Source organism: Anomaloglossus baeobatrachus, chromosome 9 (assembly GCF_048569485.1).
Source record: "Anomaloglossus baeobatrachus isolate aAnoBae1 chromosome 9, aAnoBae1.hap1, whole genome shotgun sequence".
Classification (NCBI taxonomy): domain Eukaryota; kingdom Metazoa; phylum Chordata; class Amphibia; order Anura; family Aromobatidae; genus Anomaloglossus; species Anomaloglossus baeobatrachus.
In genome coordinates this window covers 161,823,779-161,850,193 of record NC_134361.1, presented here as the reverse complement: position 1 = coordinate 161,850,193, position 26,415 = coordinate 161,823,779, and the positions used below count along the sequence as shown (strand labels likewise).

Sequence of the window (26,415 nt, the reverse complement as noted above, 5' to 3'; positions counted from 1 at the left end):
CGTCTGTATGCAGGGGCATTGGTGAACCTCACAATTTTGGACTGCCCTGGCAAAGGAAAATACTACAAAGACTCACTTCCTCAAAATGGGCACATTAGACTCAAGAGGCCTTCATGTACGTCTCTTCTCAGGGACATCGGAGTGCCACACAATGTTTTCACTTAAAATCTTTCATGTATTAATCTCAAAAAGTAACATACACCAGATCTATCTCACTATTGGGTATGTGCCCTTAACATTTCCGCCATGAAAAATCATTTTGGGGTCATTTTGGAAGGTTTTCTGGTGAGTCCGTAAAAATGGCGTAAAACGCGGACAAAATTGTTCACAGCTGTGACTTTTGAGTGATAAATGCTTCAAGGGGTCTTCCCCATGCTGTTGCCATGTCATTTGAGCACTCTTCTGAGACTTTTGTGCCATTTTTAGGGTTTCTCCATGCTGCCGGGAGGTCATTTCACAAAAATACTCGGGTCTCCCATAGGATAACATTGGGCTCGTTGCTCGGGCCGAGTACACGAGTATCTTGGGAGGCTCGGCCCGAGCTTCGAGCACCCGAGCTTTTTAGTACTCGCTCATCACTAGTGCCTAGAAAAGCTGGCCGACTGGCAGAGCAAGTCTAAATGCCAGACCAGCAGGCCAAAAAGATGTACTGGATGGTGAGCGGAGCGGTGCCGGCTGTGATGGGCTGGGTGCCAGTCTGGCGCCAAGCGCTGGTGCAGCCCCGGCCCCGCCTCCAAAAGGGGAAACGGTGCAGCCGAGTGGCGTGGTCGAGCACCCGAGCAGTCCAGCAGTGAACGGTCCCCAGGCAAGCAGCATGGCGGAGAAGCTGCAGCCAGACGCCCCGGCGACCCAGAGGCTGGAACCTGGACTAGAGTCCCTGAAGAGAGGAAGTCGAGCTCCTCACCCGGAGGTTGAGCGCCCTGCAGGCTGAAGTGGGACGGCGGGTGGAGGATGCAGAGCGGAGGGCGAGTGCCGAGCAGAACCAGGTGGCAGCAGAAGTCGTGGGCCACCGAGAACAGGCCGCGGTACTGGACCTGGGTAAGCCGCATGTTGCCCCTGCCTGCCCAAGCCCCTGGTGCTACGAAGTGACACCACTAAGCTCCCCCGCAGGCCTGCAGGAGACCCCCGCTGATAGCTCCACGGCCGGAGAGAGCGCAGCAACCTCCGGAAGCGAGGACGCCCTGAGCACCGCGGGCCCAGATAGCCTAGTGGGCCCCTTACCAAGCCCTCCTACCGACCTGCTAGATGCACGCTTACCCGGGGTGAACTGGGATGCCGCTCCAGTCCGCGACCTTGGACTGGTCCGTCCCCTGCACCCTGCCGCGACCCCGCTTGCAACTGAGGTCGTCTGCGCCCACCAGCTGGAGCAATTGCAATGGGAACGGAAGCTCCGGGAGGAGAAGCGGAGGGCCGTGGAGGCGTCCAACCTGGCCTCAAAAGCAAAAATCCGGCAGGCCCGCAAAGGATCTCAGGACCCAGTCAGAAGGGGCCAGATCACTGATTTCAGACAGGAAGGAGGCTGGGGCTTTATCCGAGAGCCCGGCCTGGGCAAAGACGTGTTTGTTGCCCGCCGCGATATTGAAGAACACCTGACCAGAGGCCACCCAGGACGAGACGTCAAGCCTGGCGACTTGGTGGAATACACCAGGCTGATGGGGAGCCGTGGCTGGTATGCCCTGAGTGTCCATATCTTGCGGGAGGAGGCAGCCCCAGAAGAGCCAGAGTGGCGCCGCACCATGCCAGCATGCAGTACCGCCTCAGCAAGCAGCCCCACTGCAGAGCAGACCCGGGCCGCAGCACTCTGCAGTAGGCCATCGACCAGCACACAGAAGACGCAGACCAGGATCTCCATGGCCTACCTGCTGCCCAGGGCCCTGCCGCAGCGGGATCCCAGCATCTGAATGTAACGAAAGTAAAGAAGAAGCTGAACTGTAAATAGACCCTGTCTGCCCCTCGTCATTTCTGAAGATTTTCCCTTTTGTGCTGCCCTTGTTCTTTTTGAAGATGTCACCTGAATGTTCTGCCCCTTTGTTCTTTTCGAAGATGTCACCCCCTTGTTTGTGTACCGGGCCACTAGACTGGAATGTGGTCCCCTGTTTATTATGTGTGATGTTTTAACCAGGCCACTGGACTTGGTGCCTGGTTCGTCTTTTCATGTAACCCCCACCCCCTAAGTTAAAGTTACAAAGACGTTTTGGGCCACTGGACTATGTGTGGTCAGAAGATCCCTACCTGTATATAGTTGCACCTGTTGTGCCCCCTACCAGAATTCTGGTGGGAAGATACCAAAGACTTTAAAGTTTTATTGTTTTATGTTATGCTATGTTCAAGAATATGCGCCTCCCATAAAGGGAAGAAAAGTTTTAAAGTTTCATGTGTACACAAAAATGTCTTTTGCAATTTCATTCCACATTTCTTGTTGTTTTTCAGCCTGATGACGTGCTGGGATTCGCTGTGGGGGAGTGTGGCGCCCCTGAGGCTGCCGTCGCCACAGGAACATTGCACCCCATCCAGCGGTGTGATGTCCCATCCTGGGTAAGGAAAGGGGTGAACGCCGGTCCACAGGCAAATTTGCACTACACCATTGTTAGGTACACACAGGGACCAGGGACAGTGGCAGCAACCCTCCCATGCTGCATGCTGGGAGGGGCCGTAAGACCCATCCCTGCTCCCATAGGGTGGTAGCTTAGCAACTGGGGGTTGGGAGGAGCCACCCGAGAGCAGAGTAAAAAGGAAGGTCAGAGTTTAGGCAGATGAAGTTGGAGAGAAGAGAGAGAAGGAAAGAGTGTGAGGAGGTCTGCGGGAGGCAGAGGAGAAGGAGAGACAGTAGGAAAGAGCTCTAGTCAGTCAGGAGCAAGAAGAAGAAAGCGACGCTTCCTGGTGAAGACCCTGGGACCCAGTAGGTCCAGGTGACACCAAGCACGAAAGAAGGGATTCCAGGGCCACAGACAGTTTTCAGGCTAGTGGACCGTTCCACGAAGTAAACAGGTGGAGGGATCAGGCCGCACACAGGGGACGGTCCCTAGAAGCTGGAGGACACAAAGTCAGATCCAAAGGCAAAAACCGCGGCCAGGGCAGCTGCACGTGCCCAGGGCTACAGCCCACAGCAGAACCTCTAGAAAGGGGGTAGAATACCCACTAGGCGAGCCCCCGGCCCGGAGGCTGTAGTGGAGGCCAAGCCAGGTCCATCCATAAAAGGCGAGGCTGAGAAGACGACCGAGCAAGAGACACATTAGAGGGATGTACCGGCTTTTGCCCCCAGTACTACCCAGGATTGGCGGAGGTCCCTGACAGTGGGTCTCAGCTGTCCAGAGGCACCAGTGTGCACCTACCAGGAACTGTGAGTAAACACCTTGAAATTGCACCCTCTGGAGTTGCCTCAGTTATTCCGCCGGCACTACATCGACACTTACAAGCACCAACTGTGTCCCCGGAGCACTGCTCCACCTGTGGGGAGCAGGACCATCCAAGCTGCCATTCCATCAGCCCCAGAGGCCCCATACAGCAGCAGCGGCTTAATAGCCGCAAACCACAGGTGGCGTCACGAACAATATAAACTTTAATCGCACCCCCACTGAAGTCATATTAATTGACTCCCGCCAGGGTCACAGAGTCGGGCCCAGCCACCACTGTTGACCCCCCGGACTAGTCCGGCCCGGCACCGGGTGTCCCATAGCCCTGGGGTGGGCGAATCACATGCACAGACAGACAGACTGCATACACAGACAGACAGACTGCATACACAGACAGACAGACTGCATACACAGACAGACAGACTGCATACACAGACAGACAGACTGCATACACAGACTGCATACACAGACAGGCTGCATACACAGACAGGCTGCATACACAGACAGACTGCATACGCAGACAGACAGACTGCATACACAGACAGACTGACTGCATACAGACAGACAGACAGACAGCGTACACAGACAGACTGTATACACAGTATACATAGACAGGCAGACAGTATACACAGATAGTATACATCGACAGACAGTATACACAGATAGTATACATAGACAGACAGCTACATATTGCACACTATACAGGACACACATATCTTATACATAACACATACAGGCAGCACAGAACACATACAGGCAGCACAGAACACATACAGGCAGCACAGAACACATCAGACAGCACATAACACATACAGGCAACACATGATTCACATTATACTCACCTGCCCGTGATGCATTTCAGCGCCCTCCCACGCATCTGAGCTGAGGCAACCGTTGGGGTCGGCAGGCCCCCCCAGCCTGAGATCAGCTGAACCTGGCTGGGTTCACCCCCCCCCCAGGCTGAGATCACAGCGTGCCCCCCCCCGGGCTGAGATGAGCGGGTGGGCCACCTCCCCCCCCGGTGTCAGATAAGCGGGCCCCCGGGCTGAGATGAGCGGGCGGGCCACCTCACCCTCACCCCCCCCTGTCTCAGATAAGCAGCCCCCCCCCCCGGGCTGAGATGAGTAGGCGAGCGGGCGGGTGGGCCACCTCACCCCCCCTCCCTGGTCTGAGATAAGCGGGCCCCCTCGGGTTGAGATGAGTGGGCGGGCCACCTCACCACCTCACACACCCCCCGGCGAATGTCTTCAACTGAGCTCACAGAGCTTACCTGTTCCCACTGGCTGCCGCGTCCTCACCACCTCTGCCGCTGTTACTTGCAGGAGTGTAATGAGGTCGCAGAGTGATGACCTCACCACACTGCTGCAAGGCTTAGCGATGACGCGCTCTGCTCCAATAACTCTGCCTCCACTCCACCACATGGCTAATTTGCATGCTCCGCCCCGTCGCATGCAAATTCGTCATGTAAGGAGGTGAAGCGACACCGCCGGGCCCCTCTGCTGCTACTGTGACTGGGGCCCGGTGAAGAAAAGGGGCCCGTCCTGCCGGTGGCTTAATAAAGATAAGTATTTACCCCGGGGCCTGGCCGGGCCCCCTCTCTTCACCGGGCCCCCTACACCAGGCACAGTAGTAATGCCCTGATGGCGGCCCTGCTCATACATATGCACAGCTTTCCCCACCGGCCGGCCTGGCCTCTGCAATTGGTTGCAGTCAGACTCGCCGCCAGCCTATGTGACAGCGTCTGCCTGGAACTAATCACAGGCTCTGTCTGAGGGTCAGAATCATGATTCATGAACCAGGAGGGCTCAGGATGAGCAGGCAGAAGAGGAGACATCGTGGGCACAGCTCATCCAGCGCCTGCTGCTTCATGATTCATGAACCAGGACTCCAGGAGGGCTCAGAATGAGCAGAGGAGGAGACATCATAGGTGCAGCTCATCCTGAGCCTGCTGCTTCATGAATCAGGAACCAGGCAGGCTCAGGATGAGCAGAAGAGGGGACATCACAGGCACAGCTCATCCTGGGCCTGCTGCTTCATGATTCATGAACAGGAGGGCTAAGGATGAGCAGGGGAGGAGACATCGTGGGTGCAGCTCATCCTGAGCTGCATTGTAAATACGCCCCAAATCATGTGACAAATTACGCCATACCTGGAAAGAGCCCGTACATTCTAGTACAGTGATTAGTATCTACCTTTTATTTTTAGTGCACGATCTCGATGCATGCAGCTCCGTAAGTGAATGCGTGACCTGGAAGCAGCTTTCTGCCATGACACAGAGCTTTTGTGAGTACACTGCTTGTGCTTCTATGCCTCCATCCTTTCCACCAACATTCTTAATCCCCACACTCTAGTTCCCAAAGACTTATATGAGTACCAGATTCTGGACCGGAACAGGATTTTTTAAAAAAAAATTAGCAGGGTCCCAGTTTTCTGCAAGTCCGCCCATCGCTAAGCTTTATCTAAAGTGTAGCGCCCCTGAGCCGCTCAAGGCACTACAAGGAACTGCATCCTCTTGGGGATGCAAGACCTACACCCTGGGAGCTGGAGTACAAGTACCGATACCACCAAAGCACAATCAAAATCCTAGTTCTCAACTCCACACCGGGCATAGAGGGTTAACCATGTAAGGGGATGGTCCATGGGAAGGAACGAATCCTAGGATTAGCCCGCCTGGTGGGAGGGGTCAGCAGTCAGTGTAGAGAAGTGTGGCACACAGAGAGGTGTGCAGAGGTGCCTGAGCTGGGTCTGTGCAACGGTGACCCTGGGGGCACGGGAGAGGGGTCACCAGGGTGGGTACGGACAGGTACCGCTGGGACCGGAGCACGCACGGGGCACAGGGCCCTAGATCAGGCGCCAGTTCTACACGGCTTGATAATATCCTGCACGGCGAGGACACCTTCATGGACTTCACCGAACCAAATAATCTGGGGGGCATCAGCAGTAAACTAGGATCGGGGTTCAAACAAATACCTCTCCACAGGGTCCGCACTGCCCGCCGTACGGAGAAAGAGACTGTTACCCCAAAAGGGACAGTCGGGCCCCAAACGGACAGAGCAACCTGGGTCACTACATTGGCACCGATACTCCATGGGACCTGAACCAGCAACCCCTGGGTCCGAGAGAGTAGAGACTGTTAAAGACAACCTGGTGTGGTCTTCGTTATTACCCTGTTACATCTCCCGGGCACAGCCCTACCTGCGGAGGGCCAAACACCATTGCTGCAATTGTGGCGCCCTGGACAAGCCAGGGGCCACAGGTAACAACACACACACACCCCCACCCCCAGCAGTTTCACAGCAGACATCCCCAGTGAAACTTGATTCCTTTCCTCGGGCTCAGACTGACACACCAGGTGGGCGGAGTCAGGAGATGGAGACGCCCACCCAGGAGTTAGCTGGCCTGAGGCAGGAAACAAGCGCAGTCAATGTCCTAGGAGAGGAAGAGAGAGGAGGTCTGCAGGGAGGCAGACGCAGACTGGGGCCTAGGATTGGAGCCTAGGGCCCTCGTGCAGCAGAGTCAGGCAGACGGTAGTGGCCGTCTGCAGGGAGCCGGGGAGACAGTTGGTGGAACCGTAGGTAGCCGGGGCTGGGCGGTGGCCCACCGGTACTGAATCGGGGAGCCAGCTGGAAACCGGAGCGCAGGAGGACTGTACGGAAGGTGCAGGAAAGGACTTACACCACCAAACTGGGTCAGGGGAGAAACAACAACCGCAGCCGTCTGTGGGACCCGTCCATCCAGCCGTGTGTTTTACTGAGAACTGTGTCATCATCATTACCGGCTGAGTGAGTACCACCGTGCCATGCGGCACAGCGCTGCCCCTGCGACCCTGCACCTCACCAGGCCCCGTAACCCGCCTGCTACCCATTCACCTACCTCACCGGGCCCCGGGACAACCAACCCCCTACCCACGGAGGGGAGAACTAACATCTAGCTGCTCCATACCATCACTCCCGGGATCCCCATCCAAAGCAGCGGTGGTGTTCCAACCTCACCACAACCGTGGGTGGCGTCACGGACAATCTCCCTTACTTAATCCCCTTTTACTGTGGAGCCTGGGATCACAGACCGGGTCACGCCACCGTGATACCCACAGAAGTGACCCCGTGGCCCGGATCTGAGTACCCCCTGATCCACGGGCGACACACAATCACCACCAGCTGTGGGAGTACCCACATTCAGCAGCGGCGGTTCTCCATCCTTAACCGCAACCCGCAGGTGGCTTTACATGAACATTAACTTTTATCACCCCTGTAAATACCCCCTATAACAAAAGAAGCCCCAGGGCACAGGACCGGGCAACGGCCACTAGAGTGACATTCCCAATTGCAACCGCCCGGGACAGAGTACCCCTTTCCCTGGGCGCGACAAATGTATGGCTGAAACCGCAGCACCTAAATTTCCATGGGTCCACTCATCTCTAATCAGGAGACCTGCAACCAGTCCCTGCATAGTGGGCCATACATGGACCATTTTTCACTGACTTTGCAACGAGGCTTTACAGGCAATGAATGCTCTCACTGACTCAGGCCATAGAACCACTCTGCAGAGTCTGATGTGTCACGTCCAGATAAACATGCTGTCTCAAGATTGGCATGTTCAATCAAAGAAGGTCATAATACTCCTACAAACGTCAATTAGTTTAGAATGTCTCTTCACTCCTGATTTGCCAGCAATTAACCACCAAGGAGATTCCCAGAGCCAATTCAATCTCTGCTTCTTGTCAATGGGCTCAAATGGCTACATCAGTCCTGGACAGGTCCCAACTGACTTCGATGTCATCTGATCACATGGTGACATTTCCCTGTCATGAAATGATTACGCAGCACATTGATCAAACAGAACTGTTGCCTGGCACAATGCTCTTACAAGGCAACAGTTAGGGTGTGTTCTCTCTGAGTTTTTTCTGCTGAGTTTTTCAAACAGAAACTGTTCAAAAACAACAAGGAGTTCATTAAAGAGTTAAGGGGGCTTTACACGCTACGATATCAGTAATGTTTTATCGTCGGGGTCACGTTGTTAGTGACGCACATCCGGCGTCATTAACGATATCGCAGCGTGTGCACATCTCTTTTTCAGGTGGAGTCCACCTGAAAAAGCTCCTTAAAAGCACCCCATGAAGTGAACATAATGCACAGCAATGTCAAAACAACATGACTGTGTACACGTTCCGTCCTATGTCATGTCTTCTTTTTCAAGTCAGTAATCCGTGGCTGTTTAACGGGAGACCACTGAACCATCTCCCTACTGACGGCATCCCCGGCACCACTTATTAGTAAGATCAGGACAATGTCATGCGCACTTCATCCTGAAATGATGATCCCATGCCGGGCCTACAAATCAAAGATGAGTCGGGGATTCTGGCAGATAGGTGGCAGATTGCAGGGCTCCGGTCTGGTTGAAGGACTTGGTCGCTGGATCAGGGTCCTGTGAATCAACCAGGAGCTGTTCTTCTGTATGGCTCTTGATTAGGGCTCATAGACAGGAGTCCCCAGGAGAGGACCCCTCTTATCTATTTATGTGCCCTAATAAGACTTTTAGATGGAGGTCCTTTTTTAAAAACAGATCTATTTCCAGTTTACGCTATTTTATTACACTACTTGATATAGTTCAGATAAAAGTTTTCCATGTTTTGACAGTGGAAGCTGATGATGGACTCTGAATTATGTCACCTCTTAAAACTGACAAATGCTTAACAAGGGAACAATGTTGTAAAAAATGTCACTTACATCATGCACTTTGCTTCATCAATGAACTCGTCCTCTGACATGGAGCCCTCTTTTACCATTTTGATGGCAACTTCATATTGTCCTTTCCATTTGCCATACTTTACAACCCCAAACTGTCCGTTCCCCAATTCTTTTAAGAAAGTTAGATCTTTGAGATCAATCTCCCATGAGCCTTGGAATGAAATAAAAAATGTAAAGCATTATATTTATGTTAAATTATGTCTGACTATTTAGTGAGCTAATGTAAAACTTTGTTACTGGTTGGCCATCAGTCTTATCAATATCAGTAATAATCTGTAGGAACTTTAATTGGTGAGGTTTTCCCTCCTCACTCTACAGGCACAGCCACTTTCATTCAGGTCAAATTGTTCTGCTTTCTGTCTGATCATTATATAGTCATTGCTTACTGTTGTTACTTTATTAAGATATGTCATGTGGCTATTTTTCCACACGTAACATTTAGGCTTTATTCAAAGTTTTGTATATTGTCTCTGTATTCTGTGACTATAGGTAGTGAAAAATGCAGAACCAATCTTTAAAAGGGCTGTCCACTACTTGTACAACCCTTTCTCATTTATGTTGTTGACCCCCGTGAAAATAAATAAGCCTATACTCCTCTCCGGTGCCGGCGTAGTTCCAGCAATGTCTGAAGCTGCAATTGTGACGCCCCTGATCCTATCAGGGTGTCACAGAGAACTGCACTCCTTTCTCTTATGGTGCAGAACTCACCCTCCATGGTTCTAGGATCCTACTTATTGGTATTGCTTCCATCAGCACTCAAATCTTAACCCCACCTCACACCACACCCTGTCAGGTACACCAGTGGGTGGTCTAGCTGGAAAAGGGCCACCCGCCTAGAGATCAGGCAGACTGGTGGGAGGGAGATAGTCAGAACAGTAGTAGCCCTCAGAGAGTGAGGAGCTGGGGGAGTTGTAGCTCCCTGGTTGGCTTTGGTTAGGTCACAGACGGTGGTCTGGTACCGGCGAAGTCGGAGACCCGGTCGCAGCGTATTAGAGCAGGGTGCCCAGACTTAGTTTTGGAGAACGGTTGGCACCAGAAAGTCTAGTAACTGGACCGGTACCGAGCACGGTGGGGTACAGGACCCTAGATCAGGGAGTAACTTCACGCAACCTGGTAATTCACCTGTGGAGGATAGTCTCTTTATGAACTTTCCCCAAGAGCTCAGAGATCGAAGACACCAACACAACGAGGGGAATAGGGCTTTCCAGCTTATGCGACCCACAGAGATCCCAAGTGTCACCCATCGAGAGTACAGCTCCCCTATTTAAACAGAGTGCGGGACCCTGACAGTTTCAGGCTGAAGCGTCACTCAGGAACATCTACATAATTGTGCATGGAGGAAGGCTCCGGACCACTAGGCAATACCAACTGGGACGGATCCCGGATGAGCTCCCCAGAGTGGCAGCGGCACCCAGAGACTTGGTTTACTACTGTGTCAGAGTCTGCTTAATGGTTGCACCCACACCTATTAGCCTGAGTGAGTACACTGCCCTCTCTGTGTCCTGCCTGCCCGCATAGCCTGCCCAACTCTCCCTGTACCTCCCTCTCCAGAGTCCCAGGGTACCCCATCTGGCTGCCCCACTCCATCTCCCCTTACCGCAAACCACGGGTGGCGTCACAAACTCTTATCCCTGTAAATATTTCCCCCTTTCATTTTTGAGTGGCCCCGAGCCTCTGGGTCCGGAGACCCTCAAGTCACCAGGATCCCGGATCCGAGCAGTCCGACTGCTGCAGGGGTGGCACACAATCCCGGGACCCAGGTCTGGTCCGCTTATCATAACAATCAGCGTCGGCTTTCTTCTCCCGATCTTTGGACGTTTGAACACCAAGTCAGCACAACGCTCACAACCTGCTCAAATGTCCAAAGGCAGATGCCATGTGCTGATTGTTTTGACACGCAAGCCCTGCAACCAATGTCATGTGGGCCCCAGGAACATTGCTTTAGAGATAGCTGGGACTGCTGCAGCACCAGACGTAAGTATAGGCCTATTTGTTTTTACAGTAGAGGACACTTTGAATGAGAAGAGATTGTCCAAGTAGTGTACTACCCCTTTAACCTATTTAGCTAGTTTTGTGCGTTTTATGTTAAACATGTGGGGAACAGAAAAAAAATCATAGGGTTTCATAACAAAATTAACAAGGGCTCCGTCCATACCCCAAACTGAGAGCAACCTGCTCACATGAAATGAGAACAAATTATTAAGAGAGACAAAGGCACGTGGAGAGCTCAGATCAAGAGCTATTCCCATATGATAGTGTGCTGCCTCTGAGGCTCTGGTCGCCACAGGGTACTGCACTCCAACCGGGGTGTAGTACTGATCATGGATCCAGGGGAGGTTGGTGCCGGTTCCACCATACACAAAAACATACATACAAGGGTTGCCCCCCCCCCCCCACTGGGGACTGGGCTAGGGTCGGGTACCAAAGGGGTCGCCTACAGTGTGGCGTTTACAGGACGTCATCACCACAGAGGCCCCAATCCACTAGCTTAGGATCTGGTGAGGGGAGGAGCGGCCACCAGGGATGAGTGAGGAGTCACACACAGCAACAGAGGGATCTCCAGCAGGAGAGATAGCGAGCGGACGTTATTCCCGGTAGCTCTAGTGGGACAAAGGATTTTCAACGGTCGCTGTGGGGATACCGTTTCAGTTTACCCGAGCCAGCGCAGTTCAGGGTGCAGCACCCTAGGGTGGTGCAATTCCAAGTTGCATCATCAGACTCTGCCGGACAGAGGGGTTTTATGCCTCTCTGACCACTACAAGTTTCCAGAGCCAAGCGGCACCTAGGATTGCGGGGGCCTAGATCACAATCAGACTCAAGGGAATGCACGCTACTGGCATAGGGAACGGTACTTTATCTAGTACGGAAGGGACTCTAAGTAGTTTCAAGTCAAAGGGACCCACACTACAAAGCACAGCAAGGAAGGGCCCACAGACTACTGCAGCGGTTCTGACCTTCCATGGATTCACGATCGGCTGGAGCCCATCACGAAGGTGACCGCTACTACTGGGCTGGCAACTGAAGTTGAGAAAGCCATGGATCCCCCCTTGGGGAGGAGGGGCAACATGACCAAGGGGGAGTTAGGGAGTGATGGGGTTAATAGGGACAGTTTGGTAGGCAGGCCTAATATGGCACTAAGGGGTGGTTTTAGCTTGGGAGGAAGAGGAGGAGTAGGGAAAGGGTTAGTCTGGGAGAGGAGGGGGTTACCTCCTTTTCTTCTTCCGGACGCCGAGAGATCAGCAGCACGAGGACCACCATGGCTGATCTGCAGGAACTCCAGCGCCTGATTGAAGCAGCTGTTGCAGCGCACGGGCCCCTGGCAGTGCAGACCCACATCAGGGCTGCCGGGGTTAACCCGTCGGCGCTTGCCCCTCGCTCCCCCAGCCGTGGTGTGCGCCAGTCGCGGCCCCCCCGCAGGTATTCCCCGGGTGCGGAGGGGGCGAGGAGGAGATGCCAGAGCCCCTCCAGGGACCCTCCGCAGTGGACCGAGCAGCAGCGGAGTCTGGCTGCTGCTCCCAGCAGCAGCGGGAGGAATCTGCGTTCCAGCCGCGGTGGTCGGGAGGTGGGAGTGGCCAGCGCGGGGCCTACTTCCGGTCCCAGCCTCCGGGCTGGATTTACGGTGACAGCAGCGGCTCCAGGTCGGGAGCATGCTCAGCGAGGGATGGAGGCCAGCAGTTCCCCCTGCAGTCGGCGGGGGGACCGGGGGGCTGCAGGCGGCGGTAGGTCCAGCGCCAGGGGGAGGTCTGTGGTGCCTGACCCTGGCGCGGCAGTGAGCAGGGGTGACGGCGTGAGCCATGCGGCGACCGCTCGATCACTCAGGACCGCTGTGCAGCCCCCGGATGTGGCGGTCTCCCGTGGGAGCATGAGGACCCGGTGGCAGGAGGCCTGCAGCGGCCCAGGAGGGCCAGAGGCGGCGACGGCTGGGATCCAGAGCCGGGCGTCTATCCGTCCGCGTCCAGAGTCCCCTGGCAGTCGGCGAGGGGGTGGGCGCGGGCGCAAGAGGTCGAGGCCTGGGGTGCCGGCGCGGGGGACAGGACGTACTCCTGTGCTGTCGCCCCGGGGCAAGAGACGGAGCGGGGACGGCTCTGCCCACGCGGCGGCCCGGTCTGGCGACCGTTGTGGGGGGGGTGCCGCCGCGGCGGCCCCCGGATGTCGGATGGAATTAGAGGTCAGCGGCGAGGATGAGGAGGTCGTGCTGTCAGATGAGTCGGATGGACGGCAGACGGAGGACAGCGAGGCGGCGGTATCGGGGGACGCTGAGCCGCGGTTGGGTGAGATGGCCGCGGAGGCGGCAGGGGCTGCGCTGGCGGGGTGTTTCGGGGGGCGGGAGGGCGGCTGTGGACACGGCAGCGCCCGGCGGAGCAGCAGTGTGGAGCCAGTTGTTGGGGCTGTTGCAGGGGTTGGCGGCGGTTGCCGGGGCTGCGGCGTGGGTGGGGTCGACAGGTCGGGGGGTGGCGCCGGTGGGAGGGGGGGACGGAGCGGGCGCGGCGGAAGGGGGGGTTGAAGGGGGGAGTGCGGCGGAGGGGGCAAAGGAAAAAGAAAAGGAGGATGAGGTGGTGCGCCTAGATGATAGGGCTAAAAGCGAAGTTTATGTTTGTTTTGAGGGCCCGCTGGGGGCTCATTTACAGAAGGAGGTGCGGGAAAAAATTTGGAAAGGGGAATATGTGGAGATTTTTTCTCTTCTTCCCCTGGAGAAATTTAATCTGGATAGGGTTAAGCCGAGCGACTCCAAAAAGGAGAAGGACGAGGAGGAAAGGCGTCGTTATAGGCTTATTCCTCGGACTTTTGCAAACTGGTTGCAAGCGTTTGCGATTTTGGCGAGCGTGGTTGGGGAAAAGGAGTCGTAGCATTGTTCGGCCTTGTTTGGTTACATGGATGCGATAGGGGAGGCTTATCGGGTTTATGGCGGGCTGGCGTGGCTGCGTTACGACGAGCAATTCCGGCAGCGGAAGGCGTTGAGGCCGGATATGCGATGGGACCATAAGGATATTTCCTTATGGATGCGACTGATGTCGGCACTGACTCAGCCCTTTCGGGGGGGTGCCGGGGGACCGGGGGCCGGGTCCCCGGCAAGTCAGAAAAAAGGTTTCTGTTGGCAATATAATGAGGGGCAGTGCAGGTTTGGAGCGTCATGCCGCTTTAAGCATGAATGCTCAGGTTGTGGGGGAGGACATAGCCTGTCCAAGTGTTTTAAATAGGGGAAAGGAAAAGCGGGTGACGGGGTTGGAAAAAGGGATGACGCCGGTGAAGGTAGAAGCGATGGTCCCCTTTTTAAATAGGTATCCGGACGGCGAGGCAGTGGCGTTGTTATGGTTTGGTTTTTCTGACGGTTTCCGTATCCCGTCGGCTGTTAGTCCATCGCCCCTGCCGTACCGTAATTTACGTTCTGCTCGGGATCATGCGGATGTGGTGGATGAAAAGCCGAGAAAGGAGGTGGTTTTGGGCAGAATGGGCGGTCCTTATGATGCCCCGCCATGTTCGAAGTTGGTGGTTTCGCCGTTGGGGGTTGTGCCGAAGAAAGAGCTGAACAAATTTCGGCTTATTCATCATTTGTCTTACCCAGAGGGGTTATCGGTGAATGATGGCATTGCACCGGAGTTATCGGCGGTATATTATGTGTCGTTCGACAAGGCGTTGGACCTGGTCAGGGCAGCGGGTCGGGGGGCGTTGATGGCAAAGGCAGATGTGGAAGCGGCGTTTCGGTTGTTACCGGTTCATCCAGATAGTCAGCATTTGTTAGGTTGCTGGTGGGATGGCAGTTATTATGTTGATCGCTGTTTGCCAATGGGTTGTTCAATTTCGTGTTCATATTTTGAGGCGTTTAGTTCGTTTGTAGAGTGGGTGGTTCGGGATGTGTCTGGGCTTACGTCCATTATTCACTATTTGGACGATTTTCTTTGTGTTGGGCCGGCGGGTTCAATGGTTTGTGCGGGGTTGTTATTTGCGTTGCAGAAAGTCGCGGGCAGATTCGGAATTCCCTTGGCTCCCGATAAGACGGAAGGCCCGGCGCCTGTGATGAATTTTTTTGGGGATTGAGATTGATTCTATTGCCATGGAATGTAGGTTGCCGGAGGAGAAGGTTTGTGATTTGAGGGCCGCGGTGGCAGGGGTGAAAGCGGCAAAGAAGGTGCGGCTTAAGGTGGTGCAGTCCTTGCTTGGGAAATTGAATTTTGCTTGCAGGATTATGCCGATGGGGAGAGTGCTTGCGAGACGTTTGGCAACGGCGACGGCAGGTGTGCGGTCGCCGACACATTTCGTGCGAATCACGAAGGCGATCAATGACGATCTTTTGGTGTGGGATCAATTTTTGCAGTGTTTCAATGGCCGGGCCCTGGTGATGGAGAAGGTGGCGTCTAACGGGGCGTTACAGCTGTTCACCGATGCGGCTGGGTCGGCATGGTTTGGGGCCGTATTTCGAGGTCACTGATGTGTGGGTCGGTGGCCACAGGCGTGGCGGGAGAGCGGTTTGGTCAGGAATTTGGCTCTGTTGGAGCTATTTCCTATCGTGGTAGCAGTGGAGCTGTGGGGGTCGCGTTTTGCCGGGAGGAAGGTATGCTTCCATTGTGATAACCAGGCAGTGGTGTTTGCTATTAACAACTTGTCTGCTAAGTCGGAGCCAGTGGTGGTGTTTTTGCGGCATTTAGTGTTGAGATGTCTGCAGCTGAATGTACGGGTGGTGGCGAAGCACGTTCCGGGAGTTGACAACGGGGTGGCTGACGCTTTGTCTCGTTTTCAGTTCAGCAGGTTTCGGGCGCTACTGCCTTGGGCGGACGAAGTCGGAGTGGAGTGTCCCGTGGATTTATGGAATCTGGTGAGGCGGTGATCTCAGAATTGATTCGGAATTCGGTGACTGAGGTGACTTGGTGCCGATATGCTAAGGTGTGGGCTGAATGGGAGGAGTTGTTGGGTCGGATGTTTGATAGGGTGAGCGTGGATTACTTGGTGGCATTACTGGCGTTGGTGAGTGTGGATTTCTCGGCCGGGCGATCGGCGTCGGCCGTGGCACATCGGGTGGCGGCGGTGGCGTTTTGGTTAAAAGTGAGAGGGGAACAAGATGTTTCGCAGGATTTTTGGGTTCGACGGGCCTTGCGGGGGTTTCGCCGCGGTGTGCGGGAGAGGGACAAGAGGCGTCCCGTATCGTTTGGTTTGTTGAGGCGGTTGGTGGGGGGCCTGAGTGGCATTTGTGAGTCGGTTTACGAGACTGTTTTGTTTACAACCGCTTTCGGTCTTGCTTTTTATGGGGCTTTCCGGATCGGTGAGTTGGTAAGCCCGTCCAGGGTGACAGGCGGCGGGTTGCTGCTTGAGGATGTGCGAGTGGGCGGTGATCAGGTGGAGTGCCGGATTAGTCGGTCAAAAACGGATCAGCTGGGCCTTGGTAGGTTGGTGGTGTTATACGCGGTCCCGGGGGAGGAGTTGTGCCCAGTACGTTTGGTGGAGAGATTCATGGCCGTAAGGGGGGGTTTACCGGGCCCGTTTTTGCGGCACGTGGATGGGTCTTTTTTATCAAGGTTCCAGTTTGTAGCGGTTCTGCGGCGAAGTTTGCGGAACGTGGGGGAGCGCCCGGAGGATTTCGGGTCGCATTCCTTTCGGATAGGGGTAGCTACGGAGGCCGCTCGTTGGGGGCTTGGAGATGAGGTGGTAAAGCGTATTGGTAGATGGGAATCTTCTTGTTTTCGGCGGTACGTGAGGCCGCAGCTGTTGTAGCATTATGGTAACTTTGGTCTAGGTACAGGTGGTCTGGCGGTTTGGAAGTGGTTTATATATATATATATATATATATATATATATATATATATATATATATATAAAAAAAAAAGAGGGGGTAATGTACAAGTGTTAGAGGACGGAGGTAGAATGGGTTTTCTGAGAGGCGTTGATGGTGGTGATGTTATTGGTTTTAATTTCTGTTGTTTTCGTTTTGTCTTTCTTTGTTGTAGGGATGTGCCTACTCTGTATTCTGGGGCATTCCTTCGTGTTCTGGGGTGCTCGGCGGGCGGCGGTTCGCCCGAATGGTCGGCAGCTAGGTCTGGATCGTGGGCAGGCGACTGTTCGGTGGATCGGTGTTCGGGGCATGGAGTGGGGCAGGGTGGTCCCAGAATTTGGTCGTTATTGTAAGGCTGACTGGCCTCCGGATGTGCTGGTATTACACGTGGGAGGTAATGATCTGGGAGTCCGGGCGTCGCGGGATCTGATCCGGGATATAAAGATCGACTTGCTGCGGTTGTGGAAGAAGTACCCGGGTTTGATTGTCGTGTGGTCAGACATAGTGACCAGGTTGTTGTGGAGGGGGGCTCGGTCGGTGGAAAAGGTCAATAAGGCCAGGGCCCAGGTGAATCGGGTGGTTGCCAGGTTTGTGACCAGGAACGGTGGGATTGTGGTGAGGCACAGGGAGTTGGAGCCGGCAGATTGGCGGTTTCGGAGGGGTGACGGAGTGCACCTCAACAACATTGGAGTGGATTTATGGGCATTGGGCCTGCAGGATGGTGTTGAGCGAGCTTTTGGTGTGTGGCGGGTCCAGGCCACGTAAGGTGTCACGCGGTCTGTCCTGTGGCGGGGGGGTAGGTCTGGTCCAGAGGTTGGAAGTGACTGGTAACTGGACCGGGAGTCATTGTCTGGGTATGGTGGCTCTCGGTTCTGGGATGTGGCAGGCACGGGGTTCTGCCAAAGTGTGGGGGTGTCAATCCGTGGGTGATTGGCACCTCGTCTCTGGGTCGGTGTGTTGCGGCCAGGGACAAGGGGAGTAGTAGTTATGGACTGGGCCTGCCCCCGGGAGGGTCATGTAAATGGCATTGTCTATTGTTATCTGTGTGTTGTTGTCCTGGGTCGCCCGTTGGACGGCGTCCCTAAGGTGCTTAGTTTGTGAACAATAGGCAATAAAGGCTGCTGTGGCCATTTTGAACCAAGTCGCATGCAGTCCGTGTGTTTATTTTTAGGATAAGGGTTTTGGTAATACAGACATCACGACCGGAGAATACTCCCTCAGCTGGTCAAGAAAGCCATGGATCCCCCCTTGGGGAGGAGGGGCGACATGACCAAGGGGGAGTTAGGGAGTGATGGGGTTAATAGGGACAGTTTGGTAGGCAGGCCTAATATGGCACTAAGGGGTGGTTTTAGTTTGGGAGGAAGAGGAGGAGTAGGGAAAGGGTTAGTCTGGGAGAGGAGGGGGTTTCCTCCTCTTCTTCTTCCGGACGCCGAGAGATCCCTGCCCACCCTCCCTTTTTGTGTTGTCATCTGGGGGACGTGGTTTGGGATGTTGGGATGCTATTTGTCACAGCGGCGGGGGGGGGTAGGTCTGGTCCAGAGGTTGGAAGTGACTGGTAACTGGACCGGGAGTCATTGTCTAGGTATGGTGGCTCTCGGTTCCGGGATGTGGCAGGCACGGGGTTCTGCCAAAGTGTGGGGGTGTCAATCCGTGGGTGATTGGCACCTCGCCTCTGGGTCGGTGTGTTGCGGCCAGGGACAAGGGGAGTAGTAGTTATGGACTGGGCCTGCCCCCGGGAGGGTCATGTAAATGGCATTGTCTATTGTTATCTGTGTGTTGTTGTCCTGGGTCGCCCGTTGGACGGCGTCCCTAAGGTGCTTAGTTTGTGAACAATAGGCAATAAAGGCTGCTGTGGCCATTTTGAACCAAGTCGCATGCAGTCCGTGTGTTTATTTTTAGGATAAGGGTTTTGGTAACACAGACATCACGACCGGAGAATACTCCCTCAGCTGGTCATGAGTAAAAGACACCTTGAACCTGCAAAGACTGTGGCAGCTTATCTTTATCAGCATCGCCGCCCAGCGCTTTGGCACCGACGGCCGCATCCTCTCCTGTCGTCATCCACCCGTGGCCCACTCCAACTGTGGGGAGCAACACCATCCCGGCTGCCATAACATCTGCCCTGGCGAGGAATTCTGCAGCGGCGGCTAATCCCTGGCCGCATACCACAGGTAGCGTCACAACAAACTTTCCCAATCACCCCACTTTCCCTTTATTTGCTGTACGCCACGGGGCAATGGAACAGGGCAAGGCCAGTCATGACATCGCCTGACCCGACCCTCAACGGCCCAGCGATGAGTAGGTTAACCAACTGCCCTGTGGGGCGCTACAATAGTCTGGGGAGAAGATTTTTATGAGATTAGAAGATGGATTTCCCATTTATTTTTTACAGGCAGCATCAGACTGGAGTACTATGATATCAGAAGATTAAAGGGACTCTGTCAGCACAGAATGACTGTTCAAACCAATTACAGACACTCGGTGCATCATGGTGGGGCCAAACAATTAAGACCACCTTCCTACCTGCTTGTTTTCCCTCTATCTCCACCCTCTAGTCTTCTTTGATTGATGTTTCTGGGTTCATAGCACCAAAGAAGGGCAGAGATAAAGGGGAAACAAGCAGGTGGGAAGGTGCACTTAAATGTTAAGCCTCGCCATTGGTGCACTGAGCGCCTGTACTTGGTTTGAACTGTCATTCTGTGCCGACAGTCCCTTTAAAAAATATATACATTTTATCCTTGTGTTGAATAGTGCAAATTATTTTTGACTTACCCACATATTAACCTGGGATCACAAATTTGTATTTCTTTTTTTTTCATCTAAAAACTCCTTTGCTTTTGCTGGTTGATATTGAACACCACTAGCTGAGCTTACTTTGTAACCAGAAGACCCATGTTTTTCTTTTGTTTATTTCTTACATTTAAAGGGAATCTGTCAGCAAGTTTTTGGTATGTAATCTGAGGATAAACAAAAATAAACTATGTCTCTCTTATCAGGTTGAATGCTTTTGTTTATTTAAACTAAAAGCTTTATTACCTAGTGATTATCATTGCTGGGACTAAATTGTCACGCTCATGCAGTTCAGTACACCCCTCCTGTGATTGACACCTCACTGTTAATGTACAATGGCTATAGAGAGTCTGATGTGGGCGGGGGCAGCTCTCTCAGCTCTGCTAGATGGCTAAATCTTAAAGCTCTTGTTGTGTCAGAATGACTGCAGCCAGTAATCTAAGTGATACATTGTGAAATTCAAGATGTCGTTTTCTACATCCTGCTGCTTTCAGATGAGGTAGCAAAACCTGCTGACAGATTCCCTTTAATGTAAACTCAGTGTAATTATTAGGCCGTATTCACACATTTCGGACATGTTAAGTTGATTAGCTTTTATGGGGGCGCAATCATGGCAAAAAATACATTGTTTTCAAAAGTGTGGAAAAACACTAGTTCTACTAATGATCATGGCAAAAAAAAAATCCACGATGTGACAGCAGCATGTGAACGTAGACTTAGGCGGGCTTTGCACACTACAACATCGCAGGTGCGATGTCGGTGGGGTCAAATTGAAAATGACGTACTTCCGGCATCGCATGCGTCATCGTAGTGTGTAAAGGCTCGATGATACGATTAACGAGCGCAAAAGCGTCGTAATCGTGTCATCGGTGCAGCGTCGGCGTAATCCATAATTACGCTGACGCGACGGTCCGATGTTGTTCCTCGCTCCTGCGGCAGCACACATCGCTGTGTGTGAAGCCGCAGGAGCGAGGAACATCTCCTACCGGCGTCACTGCGGCTTCCGTAGGATATGCGGAAGGAAGGAGGTGGGCGGGATGTTTACATCCCACTCATCTCCGCCCCTCCGCTCCGATTGGCCGCCTGCTGTGTGACGTCGCAGTGACGCCGCACAACCCGCCCCCTTAACAAGGAGGCGGGTCCCCGGCCAGAGCGACGGTCGCAGGGCAGGTGAGTCCATGTGAAGCTGCCGTAGCGATAATGTTCGCTACGGCAGCTATCACAAGAATATCGCTGCTGCGACGGGGGCGGGGACTATCGCGCTCGGCATCGCAGCATTGGCCTGCAATGTCACAGCGTGCAAAGTACCCCTAAAAGTTGATTAGTTGGGTAACTTGATATTTGGCAAAAACTACATGTATTTCCCATGTTCACTTGCATATGTTATGAAGATAGCCATCATCTTTATATTCATCCTTGGAGACTCAAATGTTACTAGGCACCAAGCAGTCTTCTTTTACCAAGTGGCATCATGAACAGATAGCGTCAGGGGTCTTCATATGTATTTTTCAAGGCAAGATCATTTTGAATTATTCACACAATGATAAGGAAAGCCACATCTTGGCATGAACTTGCTGTTCGGGGGTCATCAGACCCTATCCCGCCCTTGCTTTGCTCACTTTGCCGAAGCTAGGCAAAGATGGTGTGAAAGAGGTGGTGGCAAAAGTTGTAATTTTTGGACGGCATTGTATTGCATAAAAAGTGTCAAAGCTTTTCAACTCCAGTTTTCTGGCATAAAAGCTTTGATTAAAAGGGACCATAATATTTATGTCCCTTTTTTGTATTTAGTCCCTTGTTTGGCTCGAAAAATACAGATGCAAAATATAGATTGAATCTTCACTGTGTGAACGGGAGCTAAGGTGCTTGTCGTCTTATTGCTCACAAATATTGCTTCTTACCATAACCCAGGCCAGCAGTGGAGGGTGAACTTTTGACGGAACACACTGGATATTTAAGCCTTGAGATTAATCCTGTATGGGAAAATTAATACAAAAATATTAAACTGTATTATTTACATATCTAAACCTTAAAAATCAACAAATCAAGAGCAATCATGGCATAAAGGATAGTTCATATCATAACTATTCAAACCAAGCACATGGCTGTTTATATCGGATGCCTGCTATTTTTTGTTTTCATTATATAGCACTCGTACCCATGATATTCAATGGAGCTGTGCATATGGCCAAAGAAAAAAAAAACCGGTGACCTGTCTGATTTTGATCTGAATGTCCGATAAAAATTGGCAAAGCAAATCTATGGGTCAGTGAAAAACATTGGACCGGACGCTGATGAATTCAACTGCAGTGCAATATTCACAAACTGACAAAAAGAAGGAGAAGAAACATTTTGCTTTTCTCTTCACCTCTGAGAAAAACTGATGCCACTGTGATAAAACTCTGATAAGGTTGTGATCAGAATAATCGGACTCTGAATTGCAACAGCGTTATAGAGTCAAATATACCTGGCTGAGATCAAACAGGCCTACCATCGCTCACGCAACCTGTATCAGCTGTCAGGTTCCCTTAAATACCCCAAATAGGCAACAACAAAAAAGGGCTAAAGTATTTTTGCTAAATATTTTAAGCTCCCTTACCGGCGGCATTATGTTGATGGTAGGTGATTAATTCTGGAATTGAGGAATAGAGATGTTTTTCTGCCAAGTAATACTGGTTTGAAGGCGTCTCACATACAACATAATGACGAATAATTCCTTCCCTACATAGCACAAATAAATAAATACAATATATTATTTAATGAGAGAAATCTAATCAATATTTGGTGCCACCGCACATTGCTTTTAAAACAGCATCAATTCTTCTAGGTCCTTGCACACAGTTTCTGAAAGAACTCATCAAAGAGGTTGTTTCAAATATCTTCGAGAACTAAGCACAGACCTTCTGTTGATGTCGCTTACGAAAATCCTTCTGTCTCTTCATGTAATCCCACATAGACCCAATGATGTGAGATCAGGTTTCTGTGGATTCATCACTTTCAAGACTCCTTGGTGACTGCAGGACGAGGAACAGGAGGCTACTGTCCCTGATGCTGGGGGACCCTAGGCTATATCTGACCTTCGAATTAACCCTGAAGGTGGAGATGCCTGGGTCCCAAGCATTACTACTCTCCTGACCAGATCTAATCTGCTATTCCCCACCAAGGAAGGAAGGGGCAGGAGTGTGATGGAAACACAGATTAAGACAGACAAGAGAAAACCAAAACTCAGACACACTGCAAACTCACAGGAACAGAAAGAGACTAAGGAGAAAAGCAAGAGGAGGAAGATTGCAGCAAAATGACAACAGGGGTTAACTCCTCAACTGCTCACAGCAATAATACACAACAATCACCAATAAGTCTGAATCGCAAAACCTCACTAGCATATGTAGGAAGGGAGCAAACTTGACTGGCTCCCCCACAGCATGTGATCAAAGAGATTAACAAGCAGCTCAACAGAGATTATCTCTTTGCTTGCCTGCCTAAGTCTGTGGGTCAAAAAAAGAAAACCGCGGAGACACCATCACATGTTTCTCAATGCTTGCAGGAAACTAGCCAGGTCTTTCACCGGGAAGGAACAACCACGGGAAGGGCAGTCTCCAGTCAAGGAAACCACCTATGCCAAAACATGGTATCCATCCACAGACAGCTGTTTCGGGGTATTTGCCCCTCATCAGTGTGGAGTAGGAAACTGGCTAGTGGGAGCAATGCCTAGTAGAAGACTACATAGGTAAGGATGGTTGACATTAGGGAGATCCACATCCAGCACCGCGGAGACACCATCACGTGTTTCTCAATGCAGTGATTCTGGAGCAACGTCCCCTGGGAAACATGCAAAACAAGAAAGCCGTGGAGTCACCATCACATGTTTCTCAACGCTGGCAGGAAACTAGCCTGTTATTTCACCGGGAAGGAACAACCACGGGAAGGGCAGTCTCCAGTCAAGGAAACCACCTATGCCAAAACATGGTATCCATCCACAGACAGCTGTTTCGGGGTATTTGCCCCTCATCAGTGTGGAGTAGGAAACTGGCTAGTGGGAGCAATGCCTAGTAGAAGACTACATAGGTAAGAATAGTTGACCTTAGGGAGATCAACATCCAGCACCGTGGAGACACCATCACGTGTTTCTCAACGCAGTGATGTTTTGCATGTTTCCCAGGGGGCGTTGCTCTAGAATCACTGCGTTGATAAACACGTAATGGTGTCTCCGTGGTGCTGGATGTTGATCTCCCTAAGGTCAACCATCCTTACCTATGTAGTCTTCTACTAGGCATTGCTCCCACTAGCCAGTTTCCTATTCCACACTGATGAGGGGCAAATACCCCGAAACAGCTGTCTGTGGATGGATACCATGTTTTGGCATAGGTGGTTTCCTTGACTGGAGACTGCCCTTCCCGTGGTTGTTCCTTCCCGGTGAAATACCTGGCTAGTTTCCTGCCAGAGTTGAGAAACATGTGATGGTGTCTCCGTGGCTTTCTTGTTTTGCATGTTTCTCAGGGAGCGTTGCTCTAGAATCACTGCGTTGAGAAACACTTGATGGTGTCTCTGTTGTGCTGGATGTTGATCTCCCTAAGGTCAACCATCCTTACCTATGTAGTCTTCTACTAGGCATTGCTCCCACTAGCCAGTTTCCTACTCCACACTTATGAGGGGCAAATACCTCGAAACAGCTGTCTGTGGATGGATACCATGTTTTGGCATAGGTGGTTTCCTTGACTGGAGACTGCCCTTCCCGTGGTTGTTCCTTCCCGGTGAAAGACCTGGCTAGTTTCCTGCCAGCGTTGAGAAACATGTGATGGTCTCTCCGCGGCTTTCTTGTTTTTCATGTTTCCCAGGGGGTGTTGCTCTAGAATCACTGCGTTGAGAAACATGTGATGGTGTCTCCACGGTGCTGGATGTTGATCTCCCTAAGGTCAACCATCCTTACCTATGTAAGTCTATGGGTCGACGCCCACGTCTCCATGCACTGAACACACATATCAGAGACGTTAGCAGGCAAAGTACCAGAATCTGTAGTTTTCAGACATCCTGACAGCCATGACAGTTGGCGATGCCTGCAAAAATGTCCTTGTAACAAGATAGTTCTTAATTGTCAGTATATTTTGGGTCCTTATCCTGATACAGAATACATTTGGGGCCAATCAGACACCTTCCTTATAGTAGTACATGAAAGACAAATATGTGCTTGCATTTCTCAGCCTTGAGGACAGCAAAAAATGGGAAAAATTGAGAACCACAGATGCAGTGTTTAGCCAAGGAAACATATTGTAGCAGATAAAAGACACATTCAGCTTACTTCTCCAGTGTAGCAAGAAGAATTGATGCCATTTTAAAGGCAAATGGTGGCCACACCAAATATTGGTTTGAGTTAGAGTTAGATTTCCCTTTTGTCCATTGACTTTGGATTAATTAAAGAATTAACACGCCTTTCCAAAGTGTGTGTGTATCTATGTGTATGTATGTATGTATGTATGTGTGTATGTATGTATGTGTATATATATATATATATACTGTATATATAGTACAGACCAAAAGTTTGGACACACCGTCTCATCTCTAGAACAACTATTAAAAAGAGACTTTGTGCAGCAGGCCTTCATGGTAAAATAGCTGCTAGGAAACCACTGCTAAGAACAGGCAACAAGCAGAAGAGACTTGTTTGGGCTAAAGAGCACAAGGAATGGACATTAGACCAGTGGAAATCTGTACTTTGGTCTGATAGGTACAAATTTGAGATCTTTGGATCCAACCACCGTGTCTTTGTAGAAAAGGTGAACGGATGGACTGTACATGCCTGGTTCCCACTGTGAAGCATGGAGGAGGAGGTGTGACTGTGTGGGGGTGCTTTGCTGGTGACACTGTTGGGGATTTATTCAAAATTGAAGACATACTAAACCAGTATGGCTACCTACATCTTGCAGCGGCATGCTATTCCATCCGGTTTGCATTTAGTTGAACCATCATTTATTTTTCAACAGGACAATGACCCCAAACACACCTCTAGGCTGTGTAAGGGCTATTTGACTAAGCAGGAGAGTGATGGGGTGCTACGCCAGATGACCTGGCCTCCACAGTCACCAGACCTGAACCCAATCGAGATGGTTTGCGGTGAGCTGGACCGCAGAGTGAAGACAAAAGTGCCAACAAGTGCTAAGCATTTCTGGGAACTCCTTCAAGACTGTTGGAAAACCCTTTCCGGTGACTACCTCTTGAAGCTCATCAAGAGAATGCCAAGAGTGTGTAATCAAAGCAAAGCAAAAGGTGGCTACTTTGAAGAACCTAGAATATAAGACATATTTTCAGTTGTTTCACACTTTTTTTAAGTATTTAATTCCACATGTTTTTATTCATAGCTTTGATGTCTTCAATGTGAATCTACAATTTTTAGAGTCATGAAAATAAAGAAAACCCTTTGAATGAGGTGTGTCCAAACTTTTGGTCTGTACTGTACATATATATCTATATATCTATATATCTATATATCTATATCTATCTATATATATATATATATATATATATATATATATATATATATACATATATATAGATAGATATATATATATATGTAATAAAACAAAAAAAAGTATATTACACTATACTACCGTGTTTCCCCGAAAGTAAGACAGTGTCTTACATTCTTTTTAACCCCAAAAGTCCCACTATGTCTTACTTTCGGGGTATGTCTTATATTGGAAAAAATCCCACAGCAATCGCATCAAGTCTCCATGCAATGTACCATATGGGGACTTGCCGCGATTGCACT

At 51.5% G+C, this 26,415-nt stretch overlaps 1 protein-coding gene across 1 annotated transcript in view; it reads right to left on the bottom strand.

Moving 5' to 3' along the window:
* Positions 1-26,415, bottom strand: part of BTK (Bruton tyrosine kinase) — a 275,754-nt gene that overhangs the window by 59,129 nt on the left and 190,210 nt on the right. Inside the window, exons 11-13 of the mRNA XM_075322776.1 lie at positions 22,249-22,370; positions 21,551-21,622; positions 9,080-9,251 (exon numbers count right to left, since the gene is read on the bottom strand). Coding sequence (XP_075178891.1) covers positions 9,080-9,251; positions 21,551-21,622; positions 22,249-22,370 — 366 coding nt within the window. The remainder of the gene's footprint in view (positions 1-9,079; positions 9,252-21,550; positions 21,623-22,248; positions 22,371-26,415) is intronic.